At 37.5% G+C, this 24,604-nt stretch overlaps 1 protein-coding gene across 2 annotated transcripts in view; it reads right to left on the bottom strand.

The window, feature by feature from the left end:
• Nucleotides 1-24,604, bottom strand: part of USH2A (usherin) — an 816,496-nt gene that overhangs the window by 379,368 nt on the left and 412,524 nt on the right. For both annotated transcript variants that reach the window (XM_036853226.1, XM_036853215.1), the window contains exon 34: nt 19,615-19,762. In XM_036853226.1, the coding sequence (XP_036709121.1) occupies nt 19,615-19,762 (148 nt within the window). The remainder of the gene's footprint in view (nt 1-19,614; nt 19,763-24,604) is intronic.

The raw sequence follows: 24,604 nt of genomic DNA, 5'->3' as shown, positions 1-24,604 counted from the left end.
AGGATGCTTGACTCTCAGCCTTATGAACAGCAGATCTGGTCTTGTGAATGTCCTGAAAGTAGATCAAACCTTCACCCATCATCATATTAGGGACAGCTTCACTCTGGGAATCATTATACCAGGAGACTTTTTGCAAGCGTCCCTCTCTCCTGGGAAGGAGTTGCTCACTTCTAGAACCTGTTCACAGTGGTCTGGCAGCTCCATCGTCTGTGAACTTATGGAATGCTGTGCCTGTTGTCAGAATATCTCTCACAATGCTGCTTTTGATTAAGAAATCAGTTTATAGCAAAGGAAGGAGGAAGTGACCTAACTATAACTATGGAAGTTATCCATCTTACAATATACCTCATCAACCCATAGTCTGGGAGATTGCCGAATTGGCCTCTGGAAGCCTACCTTACAGCCCAAGTTGAGTGATAACACCCTGTGGATCTGGGGTTCCTACAGGATGCTACGTCTGCTTTGAAAAAGGAACCTGTATTTGATGCTGGTTTTTCTATAGTGAGAAAATGTTGGACTCAAGAGAAGGTAGTCAGCATATTACCTCTCACTATTATACTTCATATGCTACACAAACTATTCGTGCTTTCTCTACTCACAAAGAGGAATACTTATATCATGGGGCATCACCAAGGTACCAGTAAATTAGAAACTGAGAATATTATTGATACCAGGCAATTTGGGATCCTCCTGCAACTAGATCAACAGGCAAAGAAAAAATTACTATGTGGAAGGAGGAATTAGCTTCATTCTGCATGCTGACATTCTGGACTTTCCCAAGGACATCCCTTTATCTGACCAGGTCCGAATATGTAACGTTTAAAAGTCTAAAGTAACTTAAGCCACAACCACTAAGGACACAGACCTTTTAGTAGTACACATTTGGTTGCATTGCTAGGTCAAGAATCCCAAACAGATGGGCAACTGGCTGAGAGCAAGGGGAAGAAGGTGTAAATATCAACTATGTCCTTAACTAGTTATAGAAGCAAGAATTATAGACGTTATTTTTTATTTCGTGCTTATTACGTAGAGATTTGTATATAACAAATTTTCCCTCCTCCTTTTCCCTATTGATTTATATTTAAAAAGTTCATGGGTTTTAGTTTATAGTTTAGTTTTTAAGTTGTAGAATATCCAGGTGGGTTGTATCTAAACTGAAAGGGGAACTAATACTACCGAGATGTGACTATAGTGACAGAGGGTAAGAGCATCTTCATCTGTCCAAAGCAGCGTAGTATCATTTGGGGTGGAAGCATGCAGTGATTATCGTCAGTAGTGGAAAGTAATAGAAGGTAGAAGAGTGGGCATGGCGGCTGAATAGCTCAGCTGCTTATTCATCTAAGTCATCTGATCACAGCTCTACATCCACACTTCTAGTCTGCTCTGTGCACTGAGCCCAAGAGCTAGCACATTACATTTGTAGCTCTCTTGCTGGTTGACTTTCTAGTAAGTTTCACCAAGAGGAGGCATTGCTAGAAGGGCAGAAGCAGGAAGAAAGAAAACATCCAGCTTCCAGCTCCAAGAGCAGACGCCTTTGCTGACTGTCACTACACAGCCAAGCAGGGGCCACACCACGCAGTCTGGACATCACACGCTCCTCTTCCGCATTTGCAGCTTCTTCAGTAGTGGAATCTCGGTGGCTCTTGATGGTTCAAGCATCCAATTCAAATCAGCAGATCCAGCAGCGGGCCCACAGCTCAGCTCCTGCCCAGGAAACTAAGCACCTTGCTGGCAATCACGCTTTTTGTTCTTCTGGTATCCGCCTCCTCCTTCTCCCTTTTTTTTTTCTTCTGGTCCTCCCAATGCTCTTGTAACCAACTCCTTGTACAATATTAAATATAGTCTGTCTTGAATACCTAACACATTTTCTATTTGACCAATTAGATCTTGATCAATACATCCTTTAGGATGAAAGCTTTTTAAAATTTAAATGAGCTAATACTTTAAAAAGCTAGTGCTTTGACCCATTTTCCTTTCTGAAGATAACTCTGTACCATGTCTCTTTCTGAAAGCAGGTCCACTTTCCTTACTTCCCAAATTTTTGAGAAAGTGTCTTCATTTTACTATCAGGTATCACTCTGGCTCCACAAAAAAGTGCAGCTGCCAGCAACTGTTCTTCATTCTAATGTGACCATCTATGGTAACTCAAAGAATACTTATAGAGAGTATTTGCTTTAATGTCATTTAATACTTGACACACAAAAGCACAAATGAATTAAAGCTAAGAAATGAGAGGTACATAGTGAGAAACCAACTAGCACATTGAAAATTTAAGAGAAGAAAAACAGATAAAATCACACTAATAATATAATAATAAAGACAAGAAATTATTATATGCCAGGCACTCTGCTAAGCAATCATTGTATGTGATGGGCACACAATGTGAAAATCACTTATGTTATTGCACTTATGTGCAAATCACATGTTGCAGAAGCTCTTAAAGAAATTTTGACTCCTGAAACTCTATCTTCTTGATCTGCTTTTCAACATTGAAACAGAAAGTACCCAAATCAATATTTCCCTTTTCTTACGTAATTGGGGAACAGAGAACTTCTTTTCTGCTGGAATTATGTGCATAATATCTCATTTATCTGACATAATGGGTAATGAGATATTTTATAGGAGGTAATTTTCGTTATAACTCAGTCTCATCCCTGAAGCACAAACTTAAAAATCTTAACCATTTTCAAAGGAAATCTTTCCAGCAAGCACTACACACTTTCCTATAGTTTCACACAGACAATAATGAATATAACTGAATCATTCTGTGATGATTCAAACTGTGCATTACAGACATCAGAGACTATACTTGCTAATTCAATGATACCCTAGAGGACTGAGGAGATAGAGGATACTTACCCAGCTCTTCCCCTTAAACATCACTCAGTGGCTACACTTCCTCAAGTCTTACATCTCCTTTTTGAGTTCTCCACTCTCCCTCAGTGACAGGCTCTCAAAAGTAACTTCTTTGTTTTGTCTACTTGACTCTAACAAGTCAGCCCCTAGCAAGCTCTGCTGAGAAACTATAACCATGACATTTAGAACTTTGGATAAAGAAATAATAGACAGTTACTGAGAGAAGGGCTCAGAGTAAGACGAGCACATGGCAAATGAGCTGAGAATGAAATTAAGTGACATTTGCAACAGTTAATTCAACTGCTCACATTTTTACAATTCAGGATGCATAAGGAGTGGATGAGACTGAAGTCCAGACTCAGGGCAGGTGAGATCTCACACTCATATACACACACACACACACACACACACACACACACACACACACAGTTACCCAGCTTTCTTAGGTGATCAATATTCAACAGTATTTGTAGGATGCTAAAAGATTTATGGGGCTAAAAGATCAATTGTAGAACCAGTGTGCACTGGATAAATACGGTTGGCCTTTTAAGTCATTTTGGACACTCTTCTCTACTTCATCCACCACACCAACTCCATCCTCAGTCCTGTAGACCTTACATCCCAAATTGATCTTTCCCCATCTCTATATCCATGGGCATCTAGTCCATTCTGCCACCATTTCGTACCTAACAATTATAGCCACCTAAGTGTTTTGATGCATTCATGCTCCCACAAAATTTATTCTTGATAATACAGTCAGAGGGGCAGTTTTCAAAACACATATCTGATCATGTCACATGCAATCAGTGATCAATCAGGTCTTCGCCAGTACTAGCAAGATGAGTTTCCTGTCCCAGAGCCAGGAAGCTGGGGTCACCATAAGCATGTTGTGAGGATGAAACAGACTAGCAGTGTTGACCTCTCTGGGTTTTCTGCCTTTTGGTCCAGGTCTTACCAGCCAATCACCAGATCTAAGGTCAGACCAAAGTGGGATACTATTGTGGTTTAGAGCTGGAATCCACCCGTGCCCCCCTCCCCCCAGAAGAGCCTAAGTCAAGGGGTTTCCTCTGATCTGATTTGGGCAAGGCCATTAATTATAAAATCTTGAATTAAGGACACAAAGTCAAATTTCCTGGTAAATTTGTGGACAATAAGAGATACCATTTGAAAAGAACAGTCCATTTCTTATCAAGACAGGCAAGCAAATTTCATAGCTTGTTTTTATTAGCAAATGTTTTGATATAAATAATATTAGTATGATATGAAACATTGTATAATTCAGTTCTCAAAACATACATTAAGTAATAAGTCTAAAATATCTCTTAACACAACAATTTTTATTGACCTCAGATTCCCAAAGTGAGGTACAAAAACTAGTGAATATAATCTAGTGGACATTTTAAGCATAGCCTAAGAAGGCACTTTCTTTCTTTGACTAGAGCACAGGACATGTACGGATAGCTTTGGAAAAAGTAAAATGCCAAGTTCTTAAAATGCCATGTAAGTATTTTTGAAATTATAAAACACTTAATTATTAAAAAATGTACTGAACACTTACTTTGAGTCGGACAATAGGCGGCACGCTTAATATGAATTATTTCTGTTAACTGTGACAACACCAAGAAGTTAGAACTGTTATTTGCCTTGTTATGGAGATGAGGCAATGCAGTCTTAGAGAGGCTAAGCTACTTCCCAAAGTCATACACGGATAAATTCAGCGCTGGGCTCTGGCAATCTCATCTCACTGCTGCCACTACTCCTGTTATCCATTTCCAGCCTAATTTTCTCTTCTAAAACATGCAGGAATTCCACTCAAATTAAGAACTGATGAACATGCTCTAGCCCTAAAAGCAATGAGGATGAGCCTAATGAAAAAATTCACATGTATTTATTGAAAATCAATTACCTGAAAGGTACTATGCTTGGTGCTTTGGGGCACAGAAAGAATAAGAAATAGTATCTACCTTTATGGAAGTAAGAAAAGGGTTAAACACAGGTCTAACTAAATAACAATCCAGGAGTTAGATGAGTGATAAGCACCACAAAACCTTTATGACCAACAAATGGTATAGACAGTAAGTACAGAAGCTTCTAGCAGGGAACAATCACTCTGGCTAAAGCGAGTGGTAAAAGCTTTTCAGAGCAGCCAAGTCTTCAATGCAAAGAAGCTTCATCTTCCATAGGTTCTTCTATAAATGATACAAGGTGAAAAGGCAATGACTCAGGAAGATGTCCCTGGTAGGGAAATGATATTTACCAATGTGTGGAAGGAAGCAAGTGCAAGGTATAGTAAAGATATCCTGAATAGACCAGTATTTTCCTGTTGTTGCTGTAATTGGTTAAAGTCTAATAGAAAATAAGGATTCAAAGGGAGTTAGAGCCTGAATGCTGCTCCAAGAAGTTGGGATTTTATGACGCACAGGAGAATCACTGATGTTTTTATGTACTGACTAGGGGTATAATGAAAGTCTTATTTAGAAAAATTAACCTAGAATGATATATATAATACTGGCGTAGGGAAGACCATGGAGGTAGGGAAAAGTAGGACAGATGAAAATACCAAAAAGAAAAACTAATATTAATAATTTTTAAAGCCACATTTTCCTGAATGTATCATAACTAGTTGTAACCCAGGCAGGGATGTGGAAATGTCACATTTCGGCAGTAGTATGTGGTATATTCTAAGAGAAATATCTTTAACACTTTTATATATAGTTGACCTTTGAACAACATGGGTTTGAACTGCATGTGTCCACTTATATGTGGATTTTTTTCAATAAATACAAAACTACACAATCCGAGGTCGGCTGATTCCACAGATGCAGAACCACAGGTAGGGAGGGCTGACTATGGGGACCTGAGCACCTGCGGATTTTGGTATCTGCAGTTGGTCCTGCCAATCCCTCACGGATGCTGAGGGAGGATTGCACGTGGATTTTCTATCACATCACCCTTACTGTTCAAGGGTCAACTGTACTTTCTCTTTTTTAAAAAAACAAACATGAGCTTAGGACTGGGATGTGTTAGACTAAATATGGTATAACAACGTCACTAGTCGAAGAGAGAGCTGTCTCTCTTTATCAGAGATGGACTGTGAAATTCCCAATAAAAAAACTCATAAAAACCTGCTACCGAAGAACTAGCTTGCCTCTATACTAATGGTTTAAAAGGGATTGATTTTCATTTGAGGATTAAAAAAGAAAGTTATGGGTCTGTTTTGTATCTTGACTGTATCAGTGTCAAAATTTTCATTGCGATAGTGTACTATAGCTTTGGAAGATGTTGGCCATTAGGGGAAACTGGACAAAGCACACATGGGCTCTCTCTGCATTATTTCTTACAACTGCATGTAAATCTAGAATTATCTCATAAAACAACATTTAACTAAAATACAAAACAAAAACTGTTGTGTAGGGAAGCATGACAGAAGAGGCAAACACTTGAAAGGCAGAGGAAGTTGATGCTGAAAAAATAACAACTGTATTTATGTTTTAATCAGATACCTTAGTCCTCAGGAAATACCCATGAAAGCAGAAAGAGTTTCACTTTTCCTTTACAGATGAGAAAAACAGGTTTGACAGAGGTTTGTTAACTTGGCCGTGATGGTTGGCACTGAAGCATTCAGACTCCACAGAGCACCAAACAGGATACTCGCCAACTTCTGTGGATCTATTTTTTTTTCTATCTTTTAAAAATTATGTAATAAAACATAGTATAGAAAAGTGCGTAAAATATGTTACATTTTTAAAACAAGTTAAAAAGCAAAACTCCTATAACCATCGCCAAGATTAAAAAATAGAATATTGCCAGCACCCTGCAAATGTCTTGAGTCCTTCATGATTCCAACCCTTCCCCCCGCCACAGACAACTAGACTGACTTTAAGAACCATTTTCTTGCTTTTCTACCTAAGAATGCATCTCTAAACAAAGCAATTAAGTTTTGTGTGTTTTCTACTTTGAATTAATGAAATCATATTTATGCAATTTTTGCATCATTATTTGTTCAACATAATATGCACCAGTTCTATCCATGTTGTTGAGGGTAGCCATACTTTGCTCATTTCCATGGCTGTACAGTATTTTTGTATGGCGCAATTTATATATTTATTCTATTGTTGATATTTAGATGGTTTCTACATTTTGGCTGATATATCAATGTAGCTATAATCATTTTTGCACATGGATCCTGAGTCTCATGTGTACAAGTTTCCTAGGGTATAGATACTGGAGTGGAGTTGTTGGGATATATTCAATTGTCTAGTAAGACAATGCTCAACTCTTTTTCAAAGTACATCAATTCCCATTACCACCAATAGTGCCTGTGAGTCCTCATTGTTCCATATCCTCAAAAAGACCTTGTATAGTCATGCTGTTAAATTTTTGCCAGTATTTTTTTGCATAAAATTGTGCCTTGTTTTGGTATTATTTTATTTCCCAGCTTATTAAAGAGACTGAGTACATTTCCTTATGTCTATCAGCCATTTAATTTTTTTTTCTTTTGCGAAATGCTTTTTTAGATCTTTCCCCAGTTTATTATTGATTCCTAGGAATACTTTATATATTGTGGATACTGGTCTTCTGATAGTTACACGTGTTGTAAATATCATATCCCATTCTGTTACTTATCTTTTCAGGCACTTAGTTTACAGCACATTTTGATGAAAAAAAAGTTCTTTTTTTTTTTTTTTATTTTTTTTTATTTTTTTTTAAATTTTTTTTTTAACTTTTATTTATTTATTTATTTATTTATTTATGGCTGTGTTGGGTCTTCGTTTCTGTGTGAGGGCTTTCTCTAGTTGCGGCAAGCGGGGGCCACTCTTCATCACGGTGCGCAGGCCTCTCACTATCGCGGCCTCTCGTTGCGGAGCACAGGCTCCAGACGCGCATGCTCAGTAATTGTGGCTCACGGGCCCAGTTGCTCCGCGGCATGTGGGATCTTCCCAGACCAGGGCTCGAACCCGTGTCCCCTGCATCGGCAGGCAGATTCTCAACCGCTGTGCCACCAGGGAAGCCCGAAAAAAAAGTTCTTAATTTTAGTAAACCTTTTATCAATATGAAGTTACCTGATTATCTCTAATAATCCTGTTTGCCTGAATATCTCCTTCATCTGATATTAAAGTAGCTATACCAGCTTTCTTTTTTATTCCTTACATTTAGTTTGCTTAGTTTGAGAAGGAGGGGGTTAACAGCTGATTCAGGGGCCTTTCCCTTAGCCTAGGCTCTAACTTGGCTGAATCTTTCTTGCTACACTACCTCAAGATAAACCAGAATCCATCTGACCACTGTGTACTGGACCAAGCACCTGACCTCAGTGTCAATGCTGTTTATAAGTAATGGTTAGCTGGCATTGATGAGATGCAGTTGCACCAAAGAATGCACACTAGTCATGTACCTGGTACCCTCATGGTGGGATAGAGCTGTGGTTTCATTCAATGACTTTCGATTAAGCTTTTAGAAAAAATGAGGGAGAGCTATGTATACTGACATGAAAAGATGCCTGCTCCATATTTGTCAGGAGGAAAAAAAATAGAGCTGCAGGATTATACATTTATGGCCAATTATTTTTAAGATTTTTTAAAAATTAATTTATTTAATTTTTATTTATTTTTGGCTGTGTTGGGTCTTCGTTTCTGCGCGAGGGCTTTCTCCAGTTGCGGCAAGCGGGGGCCACTCTTCATCGCAGTGCGCGGGCCTCTCACTATCGCGGCCTCTCTTGTTGCGGAGCACAGGCTCCAGACGCGCAGGCTCAGTAGTTGTGGCTCACGGGCCTAGTTGCTCCGTGGTATGTGGGATCTTCCCAGACCAGGGCTCGAACCCGTGTCCCCTGCATTGGCAGGCGGATTCTCAACCACTGCGCCACCAGGGAAGCCCATGGCCAATTATTTTTAAGTGTCTATTTTATGCCTGTACATGTAAATGATTATACATTCAATCAGCACAGTAATTACTGAGTGCCTACTATGTTCTGGGCACTCTCTTAAATGTAGTGGAGAAAAAATAAGCCACAGACACAAAATCAGGGGGCAAAGTGGAAGGCTTCCCAGCTGGTGGCTGCCCTTTGAAGAACTTTCTCTCACTGCACGTGGCTCTTCTCTCGCGACTACGCACCTTTAAAGCTTGGCTAAGGAACTCACATTTTCTAAGCTTTTATTTCCTCTCCAGTAAAATTGGGACACTATTCCTTGCCCCGGTGGCCTGAGTTAATGTGAGTATCAAATGAGTGAGCAGATATGAAAGTCCCACAGGAATTAGGTGTTATGCACATAAAAGGCATGAGCTTAGAGCTACCCATTTCTTCCAGGATAAGTTCAAGCCCGGTTTGTTATGGGAATCTCAGCTGAGGCTGTCTCCTCCTACTCTGATCTATGTCACGAACTGCATGTTTCTTGTAAGAAAAATAATCTGCACATCTCTCAAAAACACATTTGAGACAGGTCTGTATTCCTTACTTGTACGCTGTCTGTCATCACCTAGCAGGGTTTTTTTTTTCTATTTTTTATTTTCTATTAGAGTATTGTTGATTAACAATGTTGCGTTAGTTTCCGGTATACAGCAAAGTGATTCAGTTATACACATACGTGTATCTGCTCTTTTTCAAATTCTTTTCCCATTTAGGTTATTACAGAGTATTGAGAAGAGTTCCCTGTGCTATACAGTAGGTCCTTGTTGGTTATCTATTTTATATATAGCAGTTTGTACATGTCAATCCCAAAATCCCTAACTATCTCTACCCCCATACTTACCCCCGGTAACCATAACTTCGTTTTCTAAGTCTGTGAGTCTGTTTCTGTTTTGTAAATAAGTTCATTTGTATCATTTTTTTAAGATTTCACATATAAGTGATATCATATGATATTTGTCTTTCTCTGACTTACTTCACTTAGTGTGATAATCTCTAGGTCCATCCATGTTGCTGCAAATGGCATTATTTCATTCTTTTTAATGACGGAGTAATATTCCATTGCATATATGTACCACATCTTCTTTATCCATTCATCCTACCACCTAGCAGTTTCTTATAAGTGTTTGCTAAGTCTTTACATAAGATTCCTCCCCTACTCCAATCAAGCCCAGAGAGTACAGTGTGAAAACACAGCTACTTACTAAATACTATAAAATAATTTTTGAAAAAAACATACTGGATTTAGTGGCTTTGGTTTTTGGTAACCTACTAGCATAGTAATCTGATTCATCAGAAAATATTTATGGAGGACCTACTATGTGCCAGGCATTGTGTTACATGCTGGGAATACAGAAGTGATCAAAACAGCCTTGGTACCTGCCTTCAGAAAACTTTCAATCTAAGTGACTTCTCACTTAGATCAACTTATGTAAAGTTGATTAAAGGAGAATCAGAGGGAACAGAAGAAAACATGGGAGGTGGGGGAGGGAAGGCAGATGCTAACCTAGTCCAGGTTTGTTAGGGAATAAGGCTTATTTGAGAAACAGATCTTTAAACTGACTTTGTACTGGGAGTTACTTCATTAAGAGGAAAAATTTCTTACACCATTATTTGATTAGTTATAACAAAGATTTCATAATAATAAATTGAAAGCTTTCAATGAGATATCAGTAAGTTGATTACTATTTAAAAATGACATATCACAGGAGTATTAGATAAACAATCTGCAACTAGAACTTTTGAGCACAGCCCTCTTTATTTGCTTTAAAAATGTCTAATGTGCCAAAACGAGGTGCAACAAAATAGAATTTTTGTTTGTTTACTTATTTCCTTTTTCCAGTCTCAGAATGAAAGGAAGTATTTTACCTTTACACTACATCCAGCCCCCCAAATTCTGTGTGTTAATTGTGGATTAAATGAGATTTAGACATGAGTCAGGGTCTCAGTAGGAACCTGATGGAAACTCAAATGAACAAATGAGGATAGTTTAGTGAAGGATCTATGTACAAGGATATGGGTAGAGTTAATGGAAAGCACCAAGTGATAATAACGCATCACCGGTTAGTAATAGTCAGGACTCCTAGGAGCCGGTAAGTATCCTTAAATTTGCAGGGGAGAGGATGAAAACTGATTCAGGAAGCTGGAGAAAGAGCTGGAGTGACAGGGAAGGACCACTGGATAGGAGCTGTAGCCTTTGGTGGAGGAAGGCAGCCCTGGAGCCCAGAGCCTGGCAGAAAGTTCTGAGACTCCCTTCTCCTCTGACTCTTTCAACTCTTGCTGCTGCTGCCCAGGGACAAACCAAAAGGAAGCCAGAGAGAGAGGAAACCCATTGATGCTGTGAGTAAAGGTCAGCCTTGTAGGATGCAGGGCTGAGTGGAGGAGAGTAGAGAGAGGATCTAAAGAGGCAAAAGAAAAATATACAACATAAAAAATGACAGGGAATTATTATATTGCACCGTATTGTATTTTTTGTGCTTTTCTCTTGCTTATTCTCTTGTGCTAATAATCAGTAAGATAGTTGTAAGAAAATAAAACAATATTATGCTATGTGGTATGGGGGATCAGGTTATTTAATCCAGTTCTACAAATTTAGTTCTTCAGTGGATAATCCACAAAATGGATACTTAATTCCCGCTGGCTCTCTATCATAAGCAGTTTGAAGTTTATCACCTTTCTCCTTCCATAATGGTAGAATTTTTAAGGTGTTTAATTTTCACAGGGAAGCTGAATCGTAATTGTCCATAAAGCACATCCACTGGGATATATATCTTTGTGCTTCTTCATCAGGTTATGTCAAATTGTATTTCCTAAGGTGCCCAAAAGATTGTCATATATAACCAAGGAAATTCAATACAATACAATGTAAATTTAATACAAGGTATCTCTATGTACATTGAAGAATTCTGTTTACTGTAAGAATTAAACAATGCTTTAGTGTGTCATAAAAATAACACGCATAGTGAATATAGATGCTCCAAACATATTTGTTTGTTTTTTCCAGTCCAGTGTGGCAATGTGAATATCAACCGAGGTTTCCCCCCAAGGTCTGGATGATGATTGAATGTGGCAGATATCTCCCTGTGTGAATACTTGATCCTTCAATTAAAAAGGAAAAGAGAGAACAGCTTTCACAACGTGAAAGAATGCCTTATTACTGTAATGCTCGCCTAAAAATGGAATCAACGGAATCTAAAAAAGAACGTGCTTGGGAAATTCTACCTGACAAATGGATGGGAGGTGTTTCATAAAAGTTACACAAGGTTTGCTTCAAACTGTCAAGCCGTTTTCCTAAGTGATTCACCAAATTCTATAATCTGTTTCTTCTAGGAAATCTGAGTATTTCCAGGAAAGAAAATAAATTCACATTTTGACTGTTTAAAAAGAAAGTTAGTTCAAAATAAAAAGTTTAAAAAAATAGTTATTCCTTTAAAACCAGAGAAAAGTCAGGACAGAGATCTTAGAAGTGTTGAATCTTGGCATTGAGAATGAGACACTGAACCTGTAAAAGTATCTGAAAACAATCTTTTTTTCACATGGCTACATGGAATCCTACATTATGAGCATTTCTGCACAAAGTAGAGGTGAGGAGTACAGTGAATAAAATCAAGCATTTTGAGTCATTCACACCTTGTTTTGTATTACATTCCTACTTAACTAGCTGTCTTGCCTAGAGTAATTAAGTTGCTTAATACTTATAAATTTGAGTTTCCACATCTGAATGTTGGAATAACAGTACCTATTTCCTGGGCTAGTTATGAGGTTGAAAGTACCTGGTACATAGTTATAAACTGTAGCTATTACTATTACTACTATTATTAGTATTAACAGAAAATCAAATATTTCTTTCTCTGCATGGGTAGAGCACTTAATTAGTATTTACACATACACCTTCATGTACATACATTCTAAAAATTTCTCTATATCCTTTCTTAATGTGAAGGACAGCATATACAGAGTGTGTATAAATGTCTACAGTTAATTAGTGTGCTTACCACCCATTCCTGAAATAATATATATGCTCAAAAAATTGAACTAAACTTTCTTTCAATAATGTTCTGTTGTCTTCACGGTACTATGTATAAGTCTGCAAAAATAATCAACTTCCTAAAATTTTCCTATTCTTACTGAAATTATTGTCACTTCCTTGGTACATATCCGTGTATGAAGTCTCACAACGCTGGGTCAATACAAAAGGCTAAATTAGGAAAATGTTTCCATAGGCTCCTCAAGTATTCTCTCCTTTCTCAAGGAGACCCTGGGACCCTTGTCTAACGGGTGCCCAGCTCTCATGCCCATCTTGACATTAGCAAATCCTGACGGCTATAACAAGATAGCCTTTCCCACTGAGGCATGCAAAGCGGATCCAGCTTGGCATGCTATCTCTCTTTAGAACATCTACGAATTACCAGGCTGAGGAAATTGTATGCCATATGACTGAGTCTCTAAGTATATATTTTGAGCCATCAGTAGGCCAAGACGGAGACGCCTTTCCACTGCCTTTGAAATCATCCCACTTGTATTACATAATTATGACATGCTCTCAATGTGCATTTATGTGTACTGTATGATTGCATATGTTTATGCTTCTCACATCAACACAATTACCATTTTATCATTGTCCCTGGCATCAGTAAACACTAATCCATACAACAGCTGTTTAATACTCATCTCCTCCATGACTGGCACCCTGCCAAATGCTGGGACTAGAACAGCAAACAATGCATATAGAATCCCTGCCCTCATGTGGGTCACAGTCTAACAGGGAAACTATTTTAGGTAAATTTACTTAGGTAAGGATAGTGGAGAGTTACAAGAAATTCTAAGTATTAATAAAGGATAAGAATTTCATATTTTATAGTTTTAGTTAGTATTTTAAATATATACATACTAATTAGTTTAAAATGTTACTAAATATTATGCTAGACAAGGAGGAATAAGTTCGGTGGAGTCGGATATCTATGCTGATTTTAGCAAAGTAGACCTCAAGTGGGAGGAATAATCATATTTTCAGCTTCTAAGGCCAAAGCTTCTGAAAGAAGATAAAGCTCGTGAGAATTTGGAAGCTCTCAAAAGCGTAATTCTAATTATGCAATTGTAATCTACACAAAACAGGTCACACATTTCTTAGACAGTAATCCTTTGTGCTGCTTCTCATTGCTGGCTAATGGTATGACAAAGGAAGAGCCAAGGTCCTACGGAATAAAGGGTTCTTATCCACCTTGGACCTAAAAAGTAGCTCTTTTCAGAGGTTTTAAAATCCTGCCTGAAATTGCAGCCTGCACAGAACACCTTTGCCAGAGGGAATGTGGATGCAAAGGACTTTGAGTAGAGAAACAGAGGTGGAGTGTCACAGCACCATTTTTGCAGGTGTGTGAAGCAAGTCACCAGGATTAAGCAGGGCATATTTGAAGGAAGCAAAGCCTTAGGTGTTAATCAAGTGATAAAGACCCAGTACTTGGCAGACTAAGGCAATGCATAGCACGCAGCATTCTTTATAATAGCAAAATCATGGAAACTTAAGTGTCCGTCAATAAAAGATGGGTCACATAAGCTGTGGTTTCACTCAGTGGGAGTCTACACTGCCGTTCCAAAGAATGAAGTTGAGCTACACTTAACTGCCATGGAAAGATGTTATGACCATATTGTTAAGTGAGAAAAGGAAGTTGCACAAAAAGACAGAGACAAACTCACTCTCTTTTAACAGATGTATATTTTATGCATATATCTTTTTGTGATTACTAATTTAAATTTTTGTTTGTTTTAAACTAACACAGTCCTTAATCTTGATTTTTTTCTGGTTTTAAAGTTTATTGCATTCTATTACATCCTCCCTACATCTCTTTTTTTTTTTCATTGTGGCAAAAAACGCATAACATGAAACTTACCATCTTAACTACTTTAAATATACAGTATAGTAGTGTTAACTATAGGCACATTGATGGGCAAGATCTCTAGAACTTTCTCACCTTGCAAAACTGAAACTTTATATCCACTGAACAGAAACTCTCCACTCCCCTTACCCCCAAGCCCTAGCCCCTGGTAACCACATTCTGTCTTCCTGTGTTTGACTACTTTAGATACTGCATATACATGGAATTACGCCATATCTGTCTTTTTGTGACTGGTTTATTTTACTCATATAATGTTCTCAAGGTTCATCCATGCTGTAACATGTGACAATTTCCTTCTTTTTTTTAAGGTGGAATAATATTCCATTGTATACATATACAACCTTTTGTTTATCCATTCATTTATCCATGGACATTTGGGTTGCTTCCATCTCTTGATTATTGTGAATAACTCTGCAATGAACATGGGTGCACAAATATCTCTTCAAGATCCTGTTTTCAGTTCTTCTGGATAAATATCCAGAAGTGGGATTGCTGGATCATACAGTAATTCTATTTTTAATGTTTTGAAGATTTTTCCATACTGTTTCCCATAACAGCTGCACCATTTTGCATTCCCACCAATGACGCACAGGGATTCTAATTTCTCTACGTCCTCTCCAGCACTTGTTATTTTCTGTGTTTTTTTTTTTTTTTTTGACAGTGATAATCAACATATTTTTTAATTGAGCACCGATTATGTGTCAGGCACTAGAGCTGCTGGCACAGCATTGAACAAAAGAGGCTAGAACAGGAAAAATTCTCTGAGCATGTGAAGCATGTCCTAAAGCAAAGAGCAAGCTACCCGGCACAAGCTGTGGAGCAGGAGCAGGTTGGGAAACAAAGGAAAGAGAGGAATCGGAAAGCAAGAGGCCATTCTCCTCGCCCCTGGGTAAAGATTATCCCCATGCTCTGCAACAAGAGAAGCCACTTCAATGAGAAGCCTGCGCATCGCAATGAAGAGTAGCCCCCACTCGCCACAACTAGAGAAAGCCCGCACGCAGCCACGAAGACCCAATGCAGCCAAAAATAAATTTTTTTAAAAATTAAAAAAAAAAAAGATTATCCCGACTTTAATGAATAGGAGCTGATAGTTTAAATCCGAATCAGTTATAAAGCAGAGAGCCTGCTTCCTATGCCATGCTGGTTAAAGGTTACCAATTGCTTGATAGGCAACAAGTGGATATTTATATATGAACCTTTTATACCTTTCATATTTTGTCACATATAGGTATGCATTTGGAAATACTCATTATAGAAAGTGGGTTTACTGTTTCTCAACATTTTTTTTCATGTTTATGAAGTCCTAATGAAATAATCCTTTATGTATATAGCTGAGTAACAGAGTCAAGATTTTGAAGCCTAGAGTGTACAAAACCAGACAATCAGTATCCCTTACAGAACACGACAGTCTAAATGTGTAAATACCTCTGGACCTGCTACATCTTAATAAAGACCCAGAGGGAAGACATTCCCACATCCTCAGGTTGCTTCCTCTCCATACACTTGGCACCTTGTACACATCCCTACCTCGTTATTATTAGTTTACATGGATGTTTCTCCTAAGGAACTCTCTGGTCCTCTTAAGATCAAGGATTGGGCAAATTCATCTTGGTATCATCAGAATGATGGCACCTAGTGGGTCATCAAAAGTATATTTTGAATGAACACATTCAATTTTTGTAGGCCATGAGGAGGCTCTTGAAGTAATCTGGGTGAGAAATACTACGGGCCTTCATTAGAGGAGTATAGTTAATGAAAAATCAGGGGTGAGCAAGAACTGAACTCAAGAGTGCCTCCCAGGTTTCTGGTGGTACCACTGGGTGGTGCTAATCAGGGAGAGGGGAAACACAGGAGAAAGGGCAGGTAGAGGGGAAGAGAGCATCAGGAGAAACAACTTGGATATGTTGAGTTTAAAATATAATAGAAATCCATGTGGGGATTTCCTGAAGGGATGCTAAGGAGGGAGGACTCACCCGGAGGGCGTATTTAATACTCTTTCAGCATTTTTAAAATTTATTTATTTATGTATTTATTTATTTTTTGGCCTCGCCACCCGGCATGCAGGATCTTAGTTCCCTGACCAGGGATCGAACCCGTGCCCCCTGTAGTGGAAGCGTGGAGTCTTAACCACTGGATCACCAGGAAAGTCCCCCAATACTCATCAGCATCTTGATGGTAACCAAGTCAACGGGATAATATGATTATTCAGGTCTTCTGTTGGAGCACTAGAATCTTCTTCTTTAATCAGTGTCCCCAAGATGGTTCTAATAATCAGATATGTTTGAGAAACACAATTTAAAATCATTTGAAAGGGTATCTGTAGTAACATAAGGCTGAAACCTATCTTATTTTCCAGTTGTATTACTCTTCCGTGGCATATTCAGAAATTAGAAAACAACCACAGTGCAGCTGTACTGTAATATGGGCCTAGTTCCATTAAATTCGAACTAGGCATACTCAAGAAGAGAAAATTAAAAATTCTTAAGTCAAATGCAAAATCCAAACTCCAAAAAAAAAAAACACCTAGTCCCAGACCCCACACAGCTGAGCAACTAAATTTCAAAAACAAATACATGTCAAACAAACATGTCCCAGGATCTGGCCTGTAACTACTTCTATCCTCTCTGTTGGTATCATTAAAGCGTCAGGACTCTACAATATATATGCTACTGATTGAATGAAATTTTCACAAGACACAACTAAATAAATTAAGTATTATTAGGTATCAGCAGAAAGTACTCCACTGTGATAGGCTCCATGAAGGAAAAGAGAAATAAATGATTTGTGGTCCTTATCATCAGGTGGGCATGTTTGACATGTACCCAAATAAATTTGGGCCAAGGATGAATGAAGTACGTGTCATGATGAAGGCACAGGAAGAGGATATATGGTCAAGAGAAGAGAGGAAGCTTGACTTACACTCAAGAAAGAGTGACATGATTTCATAAAATAAGAGGCTTCACATTTAGTGCTGAGGAATGAGTTAGATTTGGAGAGATGGTAGGGATCGTTAACTCCCATTCTATAATCCAAGGAAACTGGGGTTCATAGCATTTAGTAAATTTTCCAGAGTAACACAGTTATTGCTCGTCAGAGATAAGATTTGACTCTAGGCCTATTTGACTCCATACCCATGTTTTTCAACCCTGCACCAAGCCATAAGTATTTCAGGAGGCTAAAAAGGAAAGTGTGTTACAAGGCTATGTCAACGCAGATCGAGTCACAGGTTGGGGCTGATCTGAATGCCTGACTAAAGAATCTGGACTTTATTCTTTGGGTTTTCAGAGGGAAGTGTGGGAGCTTTGAAAACAGATGAAGTGACAAGATAAACATCCAACGATCAGATCCTCCTGTAGACAATGGAGGATAGGAACTAAACACTGGAAAATCTGAGGAAAGTGCAGAGAGAAGTAATGAAGAAAAGAAATTTTTTTTTAAATGAAACTATCACTTAAAAAATGTCTAACCATTGCCCCACAGTAAAAATTCTGAAAACTCTGATGTGATTGAACACAAGACTTTAGAATAAATGAACGTGTTAACACCAGTCTTCTAAATCTCCCAAATTCTTATGGTTCAATGAATATACTTTAAAGCTGCTTGTAAATATATAACACATAATACACAAAGATTCTTCAAAATGTCAAAAGTATCTCTCTAGTCAACCTAGGATTCTGGGGGCAGTTATAGTTACAACTACTGATTAGGATGAAGGGAAATGTCTACTAAACAAATCATGTAACAGCGGTTAAGAGCAATCCAACTGGAATAAATCATTCGCATTTTCATTGCCACATACAGACTAGGTTTCTTTGTGGAGCACAAAGTATGACAAGATTGTTGACTGTTTAAGTATCAAATAGCTATCCATTTATTTTTTACTAGGAAATTTGTAATAGTTCAGGGATAACTTTAATAGCAGAGATAATCACTCACTGTAATTATTAGATCTCTCTCCCTTACCTCAAATATATCTCATGCATTTGCCAAAAGTTTAATTAAAATGAGATGACTGGGGTAATTAATATCATAGTAAACATAAGATAAACTAATAAAATTGTAATTCTTTTTCTTTCATTCCTTCTGGCTATGCTAAAAGAGGCCATTTTAATTTTCAGTAATGAGTTACCTAAAAGAGTTTCTATGATATTAAAAGTCTTCTTGATATTTGTCTTAAAGAGGAACAAAATTTGATGTTATGTAAGCTTGATCAGTGTGGAAAAATGACACTATGTTATATGGAACTTAAAGATATTTCCAGTAAATGAATAAAGCAATTTCTATCCCAAGTTACTACAAATTCTTTATAAGATTTTATTTTAGCAAACTTTAACTGGCTAACCTAACTCTCTAAACTATTCAAAGACATATATATATGTGTATATATACACATATATATGTGATATATACACATATCACTTAGAAATATATACAATCCATTTCAAGTTAAACAAGAATAAATGTATATATATTTAATGTGTGCATGCTGAAATATTTATAAATAACATATTAAAAATACAGAGTTCCAAATGGCCCCTTTTAAGATAAACTTATTAAAGCAAAAGCAGTTTGAAATACAGTATGTGCATGAACTTTCTATCTCCCTACTTCTCTAAGAAAGAATGAATAACAGTCAAAAACAAAAAGTCATTGAAAATATAATGTCACTCTCACAAGTCCGTTCTTTGGGAATCCTGGTTTGTTCTCTTCATCTCTCCCAGAACATATTAAACCATAAGATGCAGTACATAAGAACTATCAAAAGGGAGCACTTTTGAGCCACCAAAATTGTATGTTAACCTAAAAACCACAATCTCCTAAACTACAGACAATGATACTATCTCAGGTATTTTATGTGCTAAAATGATCATTAAAAATTAAGGACCACATATAAGCTGCCATTTAGAATATTAATTTACCTTTGCTAATCATCTTTTTAACTTGAGGCTAAAAGAGTTCACTTACCATTTGGATATTCAGGCTCAGTCCAGGAGATGTTAAAGGAGTGAGGTGAGTCTGGGTGCACTTTGGGGGCTGGCACGCCTTCGGGGGCCCTCTCCTCAGTCAGGGCCTGGCTGGCCTCACTCACTGTGCATCCACCCCCAGTGCAAGCCTGAACAGAGAGACAAAAAGAGCACATTTCACTTTGGGGCCCCAAAGTTTAGATGAGCATTGAAGAAAGAGAGTTCACCATAAAGAGTTCCAGATCCTTTAAAATAATGCTCTCTTTAACCTCCCACCCCCCAAATAAATTTGTTTCATTGCTGAGGTTTGACGTTTAATTAGTTTGCTTTTTAGGACACGAGACATCCATCTCCAACAATCAAGCAATAACCCAGAATGAAAGAATGTATGGATTATGAATACATCCTAAGTTAGAGCCTAGAGATGGGGCATATATTGACTGTGTGAATAGCCATGATGAAATTATCCTCACACAAAGGTTCTTAGAATGAATTAAACACACACACACATATGTGTACACCATATGAGAAAAGTACTAGAGATTGAAGACTACTTCAGGACAAAACAAGTGATTTCTAGAAAAAAAAAAAAAGCACAGAAAATATAATTGCTTTCTACTTACTGTAGCGTGAGCAGTACGTTTAAAGTAGAACACAATGTGAAATGGAATAAAACAATATTTCTCATAAATTGACAACAAAGCAGTTGTTGAGTGAATGTTTATTGGCTTTAAGGGTCAAGTCATTTACTTACATGCCGGAGGAACTGAGCTTCATTACATGGCCAACAAACTTAAAATGCTCACAGAACCCCCAAATTCCCAAAGGAGGGAGGTACTACTAATTCCAGAAATGGATTCATGGATATTAAGGATATTCAGAAACTTCTGTGTACATTTTCATCATAAACTGCCAACAATTCCAAATAAATGTTTCAGTATATGAGGAAAATATCATCCCTACCTAACATATGAGATAAGCATTTCTCCAGGAAATTGAGACATACACACAGTTTTTCCAGCCTATGTCTGCTAGTAAATATTAGCAATTATGTCTTTATATAACGCAGCTATTTGAAAACTATGCTAAAGCTTTGTTCAGTACCTCTTTAAGTTACAACTGTAATTTACACAACAAAATGTAAAAATCTTTCAAAAAGCACTAAATTTTACCACTAGCATTAAGAAAATGAAGCGAAATCATAGGACAATGTAAAAAGCAGGCAGTTATTCAGTTCATTTTCATGGAAGGTAGATATGACTAACAGTAAAAAACCGAACGACCTCTCTATTTTTTCGGGCCTGTACCAAGCTTTCCAGTTTGATACTGAAGGAATGACCTTTTGATACTTAAAGCAGTTAGTATTCTTTTTCCTAAAGATAGAAGAAAGCTGACTGATTTTAAAGGTATTTTCTTATACTGAAGTATACTACTTGTAAAGTTGCTGCAAAATAGCTGCAAATTCTTCACTCTAAGTGTAAGTAATAATAAATGGTCAGTAGACTCGGAGATCAATTTTACCTCTTATTGTAAGAAGACAACAGTAACTCATGTCTTCAGGATAATTTCTCAGCGTAAGCAAGCTTCAGACGGGCTAAACTGTGGCCTGGGCATGAAATTGCATTAAGATTGGGGACCTAATTAACCTCTGCGGGTTTCCTCTAATGCTCAGCTGTGGCATGTGCATATCTCTGTAAGAGGTAAACCATGCTCCTCCTGAGAACAGAATCTTGGCAAATAAGGAGAAATCAATTGAGCTCCTGATTCGAAGCCCTAGGACATGTCGCTATTAGCCCAAGAAATAACTACCTGAACATTAAAACAGAAGAATTAAAAAAAAAAAATTTCCAACGTGCTAAAAAAGTCCACCAGAAAACGTGGCAGGAAAAGAGGCTGTATGAGACAGCTGAATTATCGAAGGAAAACGCTCAAAGGAGCATACTTTCCAGTCCTTAGAGACAGATAAATCCATCCACTGGCATTTCCTATACTTTTTTTTCCTTAGGAGGGGAAAAATGTTGCAGCATGTTATGCTGAAACTCAAACCACACTGGGATGTAATTCTGATAGTCTCTTTGTCACTATTGTTTTTCTTATTTGTGGCCTAAGAATTCCCCCCGCCATCTCTCCCAGAGAAATACTGTATGTACTATGTGACATTTCACTATGTATTTTTTAAAACAGAGTGTGAATTAAAATTTACTTCGTTTTGAGAATTTTATGGGATGGGGAATTCTGGAATAAATGAAGACATCCTCTGGTTTGGAAGGACTGTTCGTTGGGCTGTGTCATGGAAGACCCATAAACTAGCAACTTGATAAAAAGCCTCTTAAGGATCCAAGGAGTTTATGAGAGAATTCTTCTTATAAATGAACCCAAATTTACAAAGGCGTTGCTGAAACAACAGAATTACTTGCAAGATATTTTATTTTCATCTTTTTATTCCCACGTTCTTTTTGTATGCATTTAGAGGTGCTAGGTGAGTGGGGTGAGCATCTTAGTTCCTTCAATAAGGAAACAAATGTTCTTAAAGTTGCTTCTGGTTATAGCTTTTATCAATTAAAAATATATTGTTTTAAACTGAGAAGTCATACTACCACCCTGAAGCGATGAGTAACTGGTCCGAATAGGAGATTCAATTTTGGTACAGTAAAATGCATAACTAATAAAAGCGTATCAATTATTTTTGAAATCATGACTATTAAGAACATCTAAAACTAGCATTCTCTTTTCTAACAGATTGTTTTCAGATAAGTAGCATCTGATGATGTTAAGAACGCAACAAGGCCATGTTATCTAGAAATGATCTTTAGAAAACTTAAAGCTCATCATTCCCAAGAATCTTTCCAGGAAATATACTTAACATTCATCAAGAGGCAAATGTCTCACGGTAATATGAATATTATCAAACCATATATATCTCGATACCTGTCTTACAATCTTCCTTATTTAATTGCTGGCTTATTATCTTTACCAGGAGCTACCACACTTTGCAATACCATTTGTTGAGTGGAACAAAATATTATACTGTTTCTTCTAGGAGAAAGAGCTTGTATTTTGAACCACACAGTCTCTAACTCTGACATTTTACAGCAAGTTATTTGATTCACATCAGAAGTTTCAGATTCTTTATGAAATAAATGTACTCAGTGTTCACTCATTCATTCATTCTTTCAAGAACTGTTTGTGAGCTTCCAGTTTCCAGACACCTTGTTTAACTCTGCCGATATATGCAGTCTCTACCCTTTAGGAGTTTCTAATCCAGTCAACAGGGGAAATTACACGAAACCACATGAAGTAACATACCTGCTCCAGTCTGGAGTAAATCATATGGAATCCCCGTGTATTTTTCTCTAATGCCTGCCTAAATGCTTTGTTTTCTGTATGTTTTGTTTCCTAGCACTTAGTCAGCATGCTAAGAGGCAACTCCACTTGGCTGAGAACCTGATCTCCACCTATTAATCTCATGACCTTGAAAGCCAGTTATTATGTTGAAACTGTAAATATACACGAGTTCCTCAGTTAACCAAGATGAACCTAAAATGTTCTGGTTCATTAAATTTATGGGTTAACAGAGTTAAAGTAAAAAATCTTTTAGTTGAATACTTCCTGAAGATGTATCAGTGTATTTTCTGCCCCAACAAATACAGTGAAATGAAAAATAATACGAGCAAATTTACTTCCCTAACAAGAGTTAGGGCAGGGGCTTCCCTGGTGGCGCAGTGGTTGAGAATCTGCCTGCTAATGCAGGGGACACGGGTTCAAGCCCTGGTCTGGGAGGATCCCACATGCCGCGGAGCAAGTGGGCCCGTGAGCCGCAACTACTGAGCCTGCGCGTCTGGAGCCTGTGCTCCGCAACAAGAGAGGCCACGATAGTGAGAGGCCCGCGCACCGCGATGAAGAGTGGCCCCCGCTTGCCGCAACTAGAGAAAGCCCTAGCACAGAAACGAAGACCCAACATAGCAATCAATCAATCAATAAATAAATCTTTAAAAAAAAAAAAAAAGAGTTAGGGCAAAGACTTCCACGTCTTTATGACATCTTGCACCAACATCATTCAGTGGCTGACAGGTCTCATTTGACTTCACAAAATATTATTTGGGGTCACCTTTTTAGCATTATAGAATTTTAGGGCTCAAAGAGACATTAAAAATCATTTAATTCAAAGTCTTACTTTTAGGCTTGAAGAACCTAAGACTCAGTGCAATTAAGAGAATTTGTCTTAGGTCATTCAGTTAGTGGCAAAATCTGAATTAAAGCTCAAGAGAGCAGACTCCCAATCTAGTGGTATTTATTTTTCAAGGTATTACAGATTTATAAGACATAGGAGATTCAGGTGGATTTTCATTGACTGCTCAGAATATCCTAAAAATTGCCTTGGAAGTAGACATTTGTTTCCTATCCTTTGTTTCCTTCTAATCAAAACCAAGGGCAACACAATTTCTGTTTAATTTTAGTTGCTTCTAAACCATAGGGACTTTTCTTATTTTGATATCACCACTGTTCTGAAAATAGTGTGGATTTCTGTATTAGCTTTTGAAAATCAAGTTAATACACTTCTTATATCTTGCGTAATAAAGCTAAGTAATCCACTCGCTGATTCAGAAACCCATCTGCGTGCTGAACACCTAGGCACATGAAGCCAGTTCTGAACAGGATTTTTAACATTGTCTGATTGCCCTTGTTTTATGGTGTCAGGTCAGACAGCAACAGTTGAATGTAGTTTATTTCCTTGTGGTATAATATTTAGAGCATTCAAGAGTGTGTTAAGTGAAATGAATGCATACACAGTGTCTACATAAATGTAAATTTATTCATAATCAAGAGCAGAATATTTTCTATGGCATTTATCAAAGCAAATATCCTTATATAGGTATTGCTATAAAATGAAGCGTGTGTTTAAAACAAATAGGGACAATCTCATGTTTATATTCAGTTATTTTCAGATGTGCTATTAAACTTAAAAAAGATTATATTTCATCAAAAAATAA

This window comes from Balaenoptera musculus, chromosome 1 (genome assembly GCF_009873245.2).
Source record: "Balaenoptera musculus isolate JJ_BM4_2016_0621 chromosome 1, mBalMus1.pri.v3, whole genome shotgun sequence".
NCBI lineage: Eukaryota > Metazoa > Chordata > Mammalia > Artiodactyla > Balaenopteridae > Balaenoptera > Balaenoptera musculus.
The sequence above is the reverse complement of the archived record's forward strand: the minus strand, read 5'-3'. Positions and strand labels throughout refer to the sequence as shown.